Consider the following 13,758-nt stretch of genomic DNA (forward strand, 5'->3'; position numbering starts at 1 on the left):
TCTGTCTAGTGCATTGAGAGATGCCAGACTGACAAGCCAAGAAAACAGTCCTCTTAACTGAATAGGTACAGTGGGGCACCAGCCACACAAACTTCCCCAAAGCTGCCTTGGCCTGGAGAGACTGTGAGAGAGGTGAGTGGGAGTTCAGTTTCTGTGACCCACTTAGTCCTGGGCCTCTGCTGAGATGTCTTGGTGCCTAGCAGTGCCAATAATGCTGTGGCTATCTGTCTACTGGGGAGCGAGCTGGGCTCGAACTCTGACATCAGCCAGCCGGCAGCATTTGTTACAGCAACTGAGGTACAAGCCTCTTTCTATAGCCCACTGCCCATCCCCTGAGCCATCTAGTCCTACTTCGTCTGTTACTGTAGAGAAATCAGGCTCATTCCCAAAACGTCCAGGGCTCCGTGACTTCATCTGAGGCTGAAATGTAACGAGAACAGCCTGGATACCTGAGCAGCAGAGACGATGCAGAGGCGACGTGATTCTCTCACCTTTCTCACAGCGCTGGCCCCTCCAGCCTGTGGGGCAGTCACAGGTGCCAGTGATGTGGTGGCATGAGACTCCAGCCCCACAGGCACACTGCTCTGCACAGTCCTCTCCGAACGTACCCTCCGGGCAAGCTGCAGAGATTCAAACGTACAGAGAGGTGGGGGATAAAGGGGTGCTACAGAATGAATACAGGCATGGTCTGGTTTCATTACACAGGGCAATTCAAACTATGCTCTCCAGGCACAAAGAACTGCAAACGTTTATTTTATGTCCCTCTCGTGTTCTCATGTCAGGGGGTGAAGTTTTATGTTTCACTTCATGTTTGACAAGTCAGGGGGGATCTGTCAGCTGCAGAGCTGGGTCTAACGAGACTAGGAACAGGATCAAATAGATCAGACTAGTTTCCTTTCTTTGGTGGTGGCGATAGGTACCAGCCTGACAGCTCTGGAGAATGGAGCCCTTCGTTCATCCCCAGAGGAGGTACAGCATGGGCAGCAGCTGGGCAAGCTTCCCAACACTGCTTGGCTGGAGCACTTCAGCCCTGACCTGAAAGGATCCCTGTACCACGGCTGCTGAGGAGTGAGAGGAGAATTTAATCTCTGTAGCCCAGTCAGTCCTTGGCCTCTCGGCTGAGCCCACCAACAAGGGATCCAACTGTGCTGCTGCTTTACCTTTCAAAGGGGAAACTTGTTGACTGGGAATAAACTCATGTGACCCTGGCCACTGTACAGTCCCCAGACAATAACGTGTTCATCACCACTGCTCTGGGCAAGAGTGAACCAGTGAGCACCAGGGGAAAGGCTCCATCTCCCAAAATCGCCAGTCCGCTGGGCAATCCATTGACTCAGCATCTCCTTGCCACTCTCCCTAACAATCTTTGCTTGTTTCTAAGAGAGGGATTTTCTGATTCTTCTGTTCATAAAGCGAGGTCATAAGGTCAGTTGGGCCAAATTCAGCCTTGGCCTAAACAGTTCCAACTCCCATGGAAGTCCGCAGAGTAGCACACACCTACGTCAGGGCTGAACTTGGCACATGCGGTTGGATTTGTGACATCACCATTACCTTTGAGACAACAGACCATGAGGTCAGAAACTTTGGCAGAATCCGGGACAGGGAGAAAGTGCGTGCTGAGGCGGGGAGAATAGCTGAGCCAGGCAGGAAGAGGGGAAGAAAGAAAGTTGTGAGCCGACAAACTGCTCTTTGCACAAACATTCTCTTCTTCCTAATCTGGTGTGAAAGTCTCTCTCTCTCTCTAACAGCACCAAATGTTTTTGGAAGCATTATTCCTGGCACCATTTAGTGGGAGCTGGGGGGCCAGGATAGTATCACCATCAGGGCCATTTTCCTCCTGTCATCTATGAGGAAGTGAGAGGCTGGTTCTTAAGGCAGATGAAAACCAGATAAGAGAGTCATTGTCTGAATTATAGAGAAGTTAGTTGCATAAACGCACAAGCTACACACCTAACTGACAGCTAGTCAACTTGACTGAGTGCACAAATTCAGTAACTGCATGTGCAAATGACAAAATAGGTGCATTTGCCCACGCATTCACCCAATTTGCACATGCAATTGGGGTAACTGCAAGCATAGATTAGGGACATAGTTGTGCATATATTGTATGTGCACGTTTGCACACCTAACTTTTCTAACCAATTTATTTGAGCATAAGCTTTCGTGAGCTACAGCTCACTTCATCGGATGCATACTGTGGAAAGTGCATCCGATGAAGTGAGCTGTAGCTCATGAAAGCTTATGCTCAAATAAATTGGTTAGTCTCTAAGGTGCCACAAGTACTCCTTTTCTTTTTGCGAAAACAGACTAACACGGCTGTTACTCTGAAACCTAACTTTTCTAAAAAACAACCCCTAAAAAGAAGTCAAATAAAGGATTCTGACTTTTGGTGGCGATGGGGTAAGTTAGCAAGGCAAGTTAGCAAGTTAGATAGGCATTGCTGGGCTTTTTAAATCTTAATGTCAATATAGACAATGGTCTCAATGTAGTGAAATTCTGCCTACAGTGAGACAGAAAAAGTCCTGAATAGTTTCACTGCAAATCATCATTCTGGTTATGATGACCATTTGCTTCAAGCTGCCCTGTGAAAAGCAACAACTTGACTAGAGGAGGGTCATGCGCAAAGAGTTCTATATAACACAGTGACATGGACCTGTGATCTGGTAAAGTGCCTTGAGGCTGACTTGAATACCCAGCCAAAAGGATGGTGCCTGCCAGTCCCCAAAGATGGTGGACGGTTAAGTGAGATGTGTGTTTCACGTTACAGTACTCAAGGCTGTACTGAGGGTGCGCCAAGTCCAGTCAAACCTCTTCATGGCACGGATCTCATTCTCTGCTTTTCTCCTCAGACACAAGAACCAGATGGCTAAGGTCCAGTGCAAATAAGTGAGGGTAACAAGCAGGGAGGCTATGGAACTGAGCAGACATTTGGAATCTTCCACTGAGCATTTGCTTTTGTGGGTAATTCTCCCCTGCACTTTCTAATTGGAAGGCGAAGCAGAATCATATACCAGTGTTGCTGGTTGCAATTTGCATCATGACACCATATCCAGGTCTGGAAAACACTAAAATAAATTTCACTGGCACCATCAGAATTCTGCCCTGGCCCCTCACGCACACTGGCCCAAGAGGAGCTCAATGCCACATAGCAGAACACTCGATATTCTGCTTGGAGAAGGCTCAGAAGCTTCTGAAGGTTCCGTTCAGAGCAGAATCCAAAAATTCAGATACTTTTCTTCTAACCATGAGGTTGGATACCTCACAAGAGCACATCTTGCTTTCATCGGAGTCTGAAATCCCCCAGAGCTGCCTTATTCAGATCAATGGAATGCCCACAATGGGAGGTGAAAAATCAAGCAGATATAGAAGGGGTTCAGAGACAGATGACAAAAGCTACTAGAGCCCTGGAATGACCTGCTGTGTGAAGAGAGGCTGACAGGGAGCGGGACAATGCTACACATAATGTAACATACATTACTCAGCCAGAGAGTGCATCAGTGAAAGGGATACTCATGAAAGGGATACTCGGGAAGGAGAAGATTAGGATTTCTCAGCTTTGCAAAGCCTCAAACGGCTCTTGAAACTTGCCTGACCTTCGTCCCACATTAAGAAATGTTCCAGCAACATCATATTACAGGCCACAGTCTGCTTCCTGCTAATGATCCAGGGAACAAAGCAGCCACACCCCCACATTACCTACAAGAGCCTAGAACCAAAACAGTGACACAGTCAACACCTTGTAAATGTCAGGGCCTTTCCTAGCCATGCTGCTGAGGGTGGGAATGACTGCAGCAGACAAGTCACTCACGCCCACGGCTTCAGCTGATTACCAGCCTCAGTCTAATAACCCCCTTCACAGTGGGCTACATTTGCTGTGGCTGCTGGGACTTCTGGGAGGGGAGGGGCTCCCCTTTGCTGATCTTCTGGGACTTGATCCAGTCCCTGAGGCTCCCCTTTCAACACTAGCTAATAGCAAAGGGATTGCCAGGGTACTTAGTAAAGTCTGTAGATAAGCTGAATATGAGGCCTGCGGAAGGCAGACCTACGAGCTTGCTGGGGCTTAGGACAGAAGCCAGGCATTCTGGGTCTGCACAGCGGTTCCAGTAGCGAGTAAGCTCAGAAGCTGGAAAGGGGGAGGAGGGAAGGTGATCTGGAGCAGCATAAAGCTATTAAAGTCTTGGGTCAGGTGGAGGTTTTCTTATGACATTTCAGCTTCACCTTGCCTTCCATTGCCATCTGCTTCCATTGCCATCAGGGGCAGGCTGTGTATCAGTCTAATTCAGGGTCTGCTCCTGCAGGTTTGCTATTCACTTCACGGGGAGCAGGGTGACACTTTGGGATCTCTGGGAAGGGACGTGGCCTTTTCGTGATCGTACCGCACTAGGTACACGTAGGAAACGGCACCAACAACGTTTCTTTTGTTCAGACCTTGAGGGGAGCACAGCGCCCGGCAGAATGAGTTCGCAAAGCTAAAACCATGGCCTGTTTTCTCTTGAGCTGTGCAAGCCAAATGTTGGGCCCTGTCACCTACAACAGATGCACCAAGCAAACTATCAGCTACCTCCAGCAGAGAGGACTTGTGCTTTTCTCGTTGTATCAAAAGCAGCCTTTTAAAAAAAAAACCAAGGTAACTAGACTTCCCTGAACCTGAGAAAGGTTCCATCTGAGGGAGGGCTCAGGCCAGCCAAATCTGTTCCCTTGCCCTGGCAGGTAAGTAGAAGCTACAACCATTGGTAGGCTCCTGTGGCTTTCACTTACAGCTTTGGCACTGCGGCCCAGTCCAGCCAGCCCGGCAGATGCAGAGGCCTGTCTGACGGTCACACAGCCCCCTGTTGTGGCAGTCGCAGGCTTGCTGGCAATCCACACCATACAGTCCTTGCGCACATTCTAGGGGAAGCCAGAGAGTTGACTGAAGTGGTTTTAGAAATAGCACAATAGAATCTTAGTCCAGAAATACAAACCCACAACTCCCCCTTGGGGACAGAAAGTAAGGATATGTCTACACGAGAGCTGGGAGCAGCCCCCAGCCTGAGTAGACAGACTTGTGCTAGCTTTGCTCGAGCTAGCATGCTAAAAATAGCAGTGTGGACATTGGCGCTCCGGTGGAGACGTGGGCTAGCTGCCTGAGTTCGAGCCTGCCCAAATCCCTGTGTCTGAGCTTGGGCAGCTAGCCCTCACCTTCCTGGGAGCTCCAGTGTTCACACTGCTCTTTTTTAGCGCTCTATCTCAAGCAAAGCTAGTGCATGTCTGTCTGCCCATGCTGGGAGGCACATTCCCAGCTGCAGTGTAGACATACTCTAGAGGGAGAACGCTAATGACCCTGCTGTTATCACCAGATTGTTCTAAGACTGGGGACTGGAGTTATGGCTCCATTGACCACTGGTGTTCCTCCCCCGGGTGCAGTCTTGACTGAGCGTAGATTAGATTAGAGAGCACGGACACGTGCTGCGCCAGGCATCAAAACCATTAGGAACCAAACTCAAAATGTTCCGAAGCTGCATTGCTGCTTTTTGTTGGCAATGTGGTAGCCCCGTTTTCATTATATTTTAATACAAAAAATGGCTCGAACTGTGTTCCTTGAGCCCCAACAATGCTCCCCGCTATCCTTCTGCGGCCAAATTACCGTTTTCTTGCCATCCTGGGGCATGAAATGACTGAAGTGAAATCAGGGAAAACTTGTTGGGAGAGGGTTAAACGTGCAACAAACGTTCTGCAGGTTTCAACAGCCCGGGGTTAACAAGGCTGCTCCCACTCCTGTTGCTTACCCAGCTCACAAGCCAATCCAGTCCATCCTTCTAGGCATGTGCAGTGCCCCGTGACGGGGTCACACCTTCCGCCGTTCCGACAGAGGCAGTGCTGGTGGCAGTTCGTGCCATAGAAACCATATGGACACGCTTGGGGAAAAATCAGGACAAAGACCGAAGTCAGAAAGCAGCTCGACACTAGGTTTACAATGCAGAGATCAGGCCTGTCGTATCGTGGGAGGCAGTGGGGGTTAGGAGTAGACAGAAATGAAATGGAGCTGCTACCGCTAGAAATAAGTAACAAGAACACAATCCAATAATGCCTGAGGGCTGCCTAGCTGGGTCCACAGGAAGGTTCTGCATTTTTACTTGCATATAAGAGGTGTCAGGTCACAGGGGACTGGCCTGGGGTGGGGAAAGGGAGGGAGAGAAACAGCAGAGAGGTGAGGGAGTCACGTGCATGGAAAATCTTCTCAGTACCGTAAACTCTCTCTTCTCTCCCACGCTTTCCCCACCCTCTGCGAGCTTCTCCACAGCTCCCACTTTAGCCATTTGGTGGTGCCTTGACCTCCTGAGCCCTGCCTGAGGCTTCCTCCCATTCCGTGTGTGCGAAGTAGGGATCAGCTCCAGCTCCCACCAACTACAGACATGTAGACGCAAGCCTGGCTCCCTCTCTCTGTCCCAGTGCAGTGGTTCCAATGACACCAAGTGACCCCTCCGAAGCTCGCCAGGCAGGTGGGAACCTACCAACAGACACGGCAGGATCTGTGGGCAGGGGCGGTGATGGTGGCATGAGGTCTGCCAGAGGGCGTGAGGTGGTGGGGCCACCAGACCACTCAGCCCCGCCCCACCCTGCCTCAGCAGCAGCCTGCTGCTCTCCTCCCCTCTCTCACTGCTGGGGGCTCCCCTGCTGCCCTGGACACCTGGCCAGCTGCAATCCCGTGTATTTTAAACCCGCCAGAGCCTGCAGGAGCGAGAGGCTCCAGGAGGGCAAGGAACACTGGCCCACTCCATGCCACGCTGCCATGGACACCTCCAGGGATGGAGCCAACCGAATCCTGCCGCCAACCCAGGTATGAGCTGCACACTCCCCTGGTTGAGTGACTTTTTGCCCTGGAAGGCCCTGTAATGTGACTCTTATGGGGGGCAGCAAAAAAAGGTGTTGGGAACCTCAGCTCTAGTCTGGGAAATGGCACATGGAGCCCAAAACAGTGAGTTTGAGGGAATGTATTAGAATCCTGTGTCCCACTAGAGAAGGTCTCAATAAAACGTGGCACTGCAAGTGAGTTGGAAGACTGGAGGTTTATAGGAACAAGGAAGGTGGTTTTGGCTCACCATCTAAACACAGCTTGGCACAAGGCTGCTATAAACTTGGCTTTTCCAAAGGCCAGATGGGGGATGGGGGGTGTCTTTCATAACACAGTAAACTTGGAAGAAAAGAGCCTTGATGCTGAACTATGCTTGGCCTGTATTTTCATGCAAAAGCTTTGTTGCTAGTGAAGATATTTCTCTTCTCCTTCCTGCTCCTGCAGTGAGGTCCATAACCCCGTGCTTGCCACTTCACACGCTGCTGCCATAGAAACAAGCTGGGGTGTCACAAATAGAGCCTCCCAACATCACTGCAGGATCCAGTGGAACGTGCTCCTGTTTCTTGGGATGTCTGCGCCTTGCATAAGGAGGCTGTGGGATCAGTAACTTGATGACTTGAAATTTAAGCAACTCAATGGTCCACCAGATGCCTTTGGAGAGTGTTTAGTCCAGAACACACTGCATTACTTTTAAAGGGAGTTGTATGAATTTAGTGCCACAGGTTGGCAGCCAGTGACTTCAATCTTGACTTGCAGAACACCCTGCTCTTCCACATCTGGACAATGCTACCAAATTTCACTACCAAAGAACCATAGGATGAACGCAGTTGCCTTGGCAGAAGAACAACTTCTCTGTCGTTTACCGTAGTAGTCAAGTAAAACTGGTTATATCTGCATTATCTAAATTTCCTTTAGGGCTTGATTCTGCATGCTAAACCTCCAGCTGCCAGAAGCTGGGACTGGATGACAGAGGATGGATTATTCAAAATTGCCCTGTTCTGTTCCTTGCCTCTGAAGCATCTGGCACCGGCCACTGTCGGAAGACAGGATACTGGGCTAGATGGACCATTGGATTGACCCCGTATGGCTGTACTTATGTTCTTATATTATGTTAAGCTGCTGTAGGAACCCAGAAAAAGCACGTAATCACATGCTTAACTGTAAGCACATCTATAGTCCCACTGATTTGGGACTAAGTGCTTTGCTGGATCAAGGCCAGAATGCCCTTACTGAGAGTTAACATGTGCAGCACAAGTGGAGATGATTTGAACCATGTTCCAGGCTCATCACCATGCCACCAGAGCACTCCACACAGCCAGCTGCTAGGCTGATTCAAACTACAACTCACACAGACACTTGGAATTTTTTTTCCAATGGCTGATTTTTTCCCCACAACAAGGAAGAAGACAGTCTGGAATAGGACATGACCACATGTTGTATTACCCTGCTGGCAGGTAGCTCCTGTCCATCCAGCCGCACAGAGACACTGTCCACTAACATGGTCACAGGTGGCATCATTAAAGCAGCTGCATGCCTGACTGCAATTCTCTCCATACCAGTGATCCTTACAAGCTGCAGGGAAACAGAAGTAGGCACAACAACTAAGTAACAGGTATTAGTTACATAGACTTTTACTGCTGATTCAGAAATGCAGCTGTTTGGGAGAAGACAAAGGGGACGAACCCACAACCTCACCAACCAAAATGTTACAAGAAGGTCAGGTTAACTGCCAGCTATGCCTGCTCATGAAAAGTGTGTGTGTTGTGTGTGTGTGTGTGTTTAAAAAAAATTTTTTTTACACTATCATGAGAAAATAACAGTCAGATTGTATATATGGTTGTAGTTCACAAATATGGACGTTATTTTTCCATGATATTTTGAAGGTAATCCATTGGGAAGCTGTTTTCACAGATGCCCCAAACCTCATTACTATCTGCAGTTAGGGGCACAGAGACTGAGCCATTCAAAACTTTTGGAGGTAAACTGCAAAATAGACAAAATTTGCCCCCAAAATTTCCCTGAGATTGGGAGTCTGTTTCAGATAAATGCTGCACAATTCAGATCCAGGTCAAAAGTGTCTCTGAACTTCTTGCAAGATTTCTAGCCCACTTTTATAGACTGAAGAACAGGATTTCTCTGGGACTTTTGGGATTTCCTGATTACAGTCAGGCTAGATGCAGCACAAGAACTGCCCATTCTGGCACTTCCACATCTGGCCCTAGCTGAAATCTGGCAGTAATAGGCAGATGTAAAAATAAGAAAAGCTAACTCAGCATTTCCAAACCTTCCCATGGGCATGGGTTATAGAAAAGGGTTACGCTCTGGGGGGGCCATGGAGAGGGGGGCTTATTTTTTCTGAGTCAATTTACCCTCCCTGGCTGGCACAGCTGTTCTCAGCATCCAATAAAGAGCACAACTGAAATGAGAGAGAAGATGAAAAGTGGAAAAGATCTGTGGAAACAGCAGGCATCCCTTGAAGGTGAAAACCATCAATGTCGCAGGAGACCCTGGTGCTGAGACCGGCCTTCCAACTACGTCTGAAACCCCACCTTCCTACTACTGCAGCAGTGCTCTGAGAATGAAGGATTTCATCACTGCAAGACTGAAGCAGGGTCTTTGATTATTTTGGCACAAGCACTTGCGTTGACTCTTCATACCAATGTGAAGGCAACAGCAAAGCTGTGTGTGTCACGCAGGAAAGAAGCCTTTTTTCCCCCCTCCCTAATGTTTGTTTCACTCGCACAAGCTCCTAAAGAGCTGCTGGCACCTCATGAAAAGCTTTGATAAATATTCACTAGAGTGACAATTTCATCCTGGACAAAATCCAGGTGGAGTAATTACCTTTAGCCAATCTAAGCTTCCACAGCAGTTTCAACTGAATATGGGATTCCTATACATAGAGCCAGATCCTCAGCTGGTGCAAATCAGAGCAGGTTCACTGACTTCAGTAAAGCTATGCTGATATACACCACCTGAGATCTGGCCCATCGTCTGTAAATTACTTGGTGTTCTTCTGGATGGAAGGGCAAAACCCACCTTCAAAGCTGATCCATGTACCTGGTACGTCCCTTTTCAAGGGCTACTGTTCTCATGTAGTATCATCCAACAGGAGTGCCACCCAGGGTTTAACTCCTCAATCAGCATCCATCAACTCCTGCTGCTTACTCCCTCCCTGACATCACACTCCTTTCTGTGGCATGAAAGCAACAGAGGTGGGAATAAGCAGCAAAAGAAATGCAGACACCAATCTCTTTGGATCACGTGCCAGGACAAAGAAACAAGGATACTGTATGATTGACTGCAAGCTGTCTCTGACCAAGTTCATCTTCAAAGGCACTAGTGGTCTGCAAATGGGAATCCTCTATTGGGATAGATTTAATGGTATAACCTCGGCACCTACTCTGGTTACAGTTAAGGCCAATCCAGCCGGTGGGACACGTGCAGCGCCCTGTCACATGATCACAGCGGGCTCCGTTCAGACATGTGCAGGTTTTCTGACACTCCAGTCCATAAAATCCATCGGGACAGGCTGGGAAAACAGAAAAAGTCCAGAAATGTTTGTATAATCGTCGGGGTGTGCAGAAGGCTGGAAATCTCCCAAGGAGAGAGGGACATTACACAATAGCTCATTCTGCTAATAAAGTGCTTTGCAAATGGATTTGTAGCAACTTCATAAAAAATGTACACCCTCACACCATGACACGATTCAAACTTGGAACTGAAGGGTACTGCCATAAGAGAGCCATGTCCCACAGAAAGCAAGGGCTGGTTATTCGAGACACTTGTGTTAGTGCCCCAGATTATCCTATCAAACAAGTTTATTTTTCTATATTAATATAACTATATTAATCAACACAGTATCTGAGAATTAAGCTGTGTTGACTGGTTAAAGCAGAGGACTAGGAGTCCAGATTTCTGGGTTTTGTTCCCCACTCTAGCTCACTATCTGTGGGTGAGCCATGCAAAGACTATTTACCACTTAAGTCTTGTTGCAAGGACCTTGTGCTAGCTCTTTGTGCATGGGTGAATTTCACCCTCAGATCTTGAGAAGTCATTTATCCTCTCTGTGCCTCCATTTCCCTATTGATATAAGAACGATACTGTGGGCTTGTCTACACAAACACTTAATTCACAGCAAGCTGGGGTGTGAATCTACCATGCACTTGCCTGCGTGTGGACTCTGCTGATGGGCAAGAACAGTTCCCTAGTGTACTTTATCTACCCCTCTTTGCAATGGTGTAGATCAAAGCACAGGAAGGAACTATTAGTATGAGTCAGCATGGTCCACATGGGAATAATGTATGGCAGATTCACACTGCATGTATTGCAAACTAGAGTGTTTGTGTAGACAAGCCCTAAGTTGCAGGGGGTGAGGTTTCATTCATTCCTGTTTATAACCTGTTTGGAGATCCTTGGTTGGCAGCTGTTAACAATACTGTAAAACTCTTGTATTGACATATTACAAACTGGGCAGGAAGACTGGAGGAATGTTTGTTCCTGCATATTCAGTGCTATGGTTTATCCCACCTGTGTAGCGAGAACTCACTTCATGGTTCATTGGTGGGATACATTTCCTGTCCCATAAAAACTACAAATCCCCCTTCGACCTTTCTCTTGTGTATTTAGGGCTCCAATCGGAGTGAGAACATAGCCAAGCGCTCGTCTCAGGGCCTAATGGTCTCTTCCCTTTGGCTGTGAAATGGGCTCCCCTTCTGCCTTCCAGGGCTGCGTGGTTGCTGGCAGACTAAAACTCACCTCCTTCCCGTCTCGCACCCCCGACACAAAACTGTCGTCAAAGCAGCTGCCAGCTCTTGGTGTTCCCTTCGTAATGTGAGTGGGCTGTCCTCTAGCCATCACTAAGGGGGGGGGGGGGGTTGCAGTATCCACCGTAAAACCATGGGGCTCAAAGCTCTACAGCAAAATCCTGGTCTGAACTGAAATGGCCTCTTCAAGGTCTCACTCAACTCGGGAGGGAGTTTTTCAATTATTTGGTTTTCACTGTATAAAACCCACGTTACTGTGCTTATTGCAGGTGGCTGTTTGCAAGGCGTGGAACTAGGGACATGCTGGAAAAGCAAAACTGGCCCAGGTTTGTGACTAAGAGAAAAAGTGGTGCGTGGGGATTATCTGCTTCTTCAGTGATCTCCCTTGGGAGCAGACAAACATGTTAGTGTCAGTCTGAATCTTTGGCAAATCTCAGAGGATTGTTCAAAACTGCAGATGCTTTTGGTTAGTGAATTGTTTTACAAATACATTGATGGATGTTAAGGCTGTGGGGTTTAGCCACCATAATTAGAAGCTTTGGACCAGTAATGGGCTATTAGTATTGAGGTAGCCTAAAGACCCTAATCAAGGATGGGGAACTCATTGGACAAGCACATAATGACAAAGATGGTCCCTGCCCCAAGGCACTTACAGCTGAAGATGGGACTCTCCAAACGTTCATCAGCTTGATTTGGATAAATACCCCAAAAATGGGACCTTTGACAAAGTACCCAACCCGCGTGGAGTGGGATACCTTGCTGTGAGATTGGTGTTCCTTGCATCTGACCAGGTTGGAGATAAGGTGAGAGAAGACTTTTGTTGGCTCTTTCAATCTTAGTGGGAAACAGGAAGTGCAGAGCTACCCTTTTCAAATGCATGCACCATGCAAAAATCAGATAGCCTTCATGCTGCCAGAACATACCCACATGCATGTGCAAACAGGGAGGCTCCTTGTTTACATGCACCATCATTCACTTGTTTGTATGAACCTGTTATTTCCAGAATTAAACTTTGGGACCAGCCTGGGACAGTGCAATAGTCCCCACAGCTCTGCTGGGTGCTTCTTGCCAACACTTCCAGTAGGAGGTCCTGCACAATTCCCAGTGACATGGAGACTTCATTAGACATGACAGGTTCCTTAGCTCTCCTTAAGGAGCAAAACCAGCGTACTCACCACGCTCACAGAATGTCCCGCTCCAGCCAGGGCTGCAAGTGCACGCCCCACTGACGTGGTCACAGACAGCTCCGTTGTGACACTGACACCGGTGTCGGCAGCTTAGCCCAAACCATCCTTCAGGACACTCTAGCAAATACAAGGCAACCAACGTTGACAAGAGTGTCCTTCCAATCAGGGTCATTTACGAGGCTACATGAGGCCGCTGGTTCAGACCCTGCCGAGTGAGGGCAGCAGTGAATGAAAGCAGCGCTATCTGATGGCTGGTTGTTTGCAGTGGACTGGTGGTCTCTGCTCCAGGACTTAGGGAACAGATCCATGTCACCAAAACACCAATCACAGCTGGCACTCATTGGTAATACAGTAGAACCTCATACGAACGCCTCGGGAATGGAGGCTGTTCATAACTCTGAACAAAACGTTAGGGTTGTTCTTTCAAAAGTTCACAATTGAACATTGATTTAATACAGCTCTGAAACTTTACTATGCAGAAGAAAAATGCTGCTTTTAACCATCTTCATTTAAATGAAACAAGCCCAGAATCAGTTTCGTACCTTAGAGTCCTGACTGGCTTCGTATGGAGTAGCTCCAGAGCATCAGCCGGTGACTCCGTGACACCTTGTCAAATCTTTTTTTTTTAAACTTTCTCCCCCCGTTTTTTTGTAGCCGTTTACATTTAACAGAGCACTGTACAGTATTTGCTTTTTTCTTTTGGTCTCGGCTGCTGCCTGATCGCATACTTCTGGTTCCAAATGAGGGGAGTGGTTAACCGGTCAGTTCGTAACTCTCGTGTTCTACCGCATCAGCAAAGAGACCAGGCCTGGGAAAAGAACGAGCCCCACCCCAACAGATGTGCCATCATGGGGGAAGCTGGCCCTGCTTCTACCTGTGCTTTAACCGTTGTGGATAAGCAGAGGGCTTCACTCAGCAGGGCTGCCAGGCTAGCATCTTTTCCTACCATAAAAGCTAATAGAGTTCAGCTTGGCTG

At 48.2% G+C, this 13,758-nt stretch overlaps 1 protein-coding gene across 8 annotated transcripts in view; it reads right to left on the reverse strand.

Moving 5' to 3' along the window:
* MEGF6 (multiple EGF like domains 6) overlaps positions 1 to 13,758 on the reverse strand; it is a 254,954-nt gene that overhangs the window by 10,603 nt on the left and 230,593 nt on the right. For 7 of the 8 annotated variants that reach the window (XM_073316365.2, XM_073316363.2, XM_078849309.1 and 4 more), the window contains 6 exons: positions 12,771 to 12,899; positions 10,233 to 10,361; positions 8,276 to 8,404; positions 5,766 to 5,894; positions 4,759 to 4,887; positions 450 to 620 (listed from right to left, as the gene is read on the reverse strand). In XM_073316365.2, coding sequence (XP_073172466.2) covers positions 450 to 620; positions 4,759 to 4,887; positions 5,766 to 5,894; positions 8,276 to 8,404; positions 10,233 to 10,361; positions 12,771 to 12,899 — 816 coding nt within the window. The remainder of the gene's footprint in view (positions 1 to 449; positions 621 to 4,758; positions 4,888 to 5,765; positions 5,895 to 8,275; positions 8,405 to 10,232; positions 10,362 to 12,770; positions 12,900 to 13,758) is intronic. The other variant, XM_073316361.2, reaches the window with a different exon arrangement.

This window comes from Lepidochelys kempii, chromosome 18 (assembly GCF_965140285.1).
Source record: "Lepidochelys kempii isolate rLepKem1 chromosome 18, rLepKem1.hap1, whole genome shotgun sequence".
Taxonomy (NCBI): Eukaryota; Metazoa; Chordata; order Testudines; family Cheloniidae; genus Lepidochelys; species Lepidochelys kempii.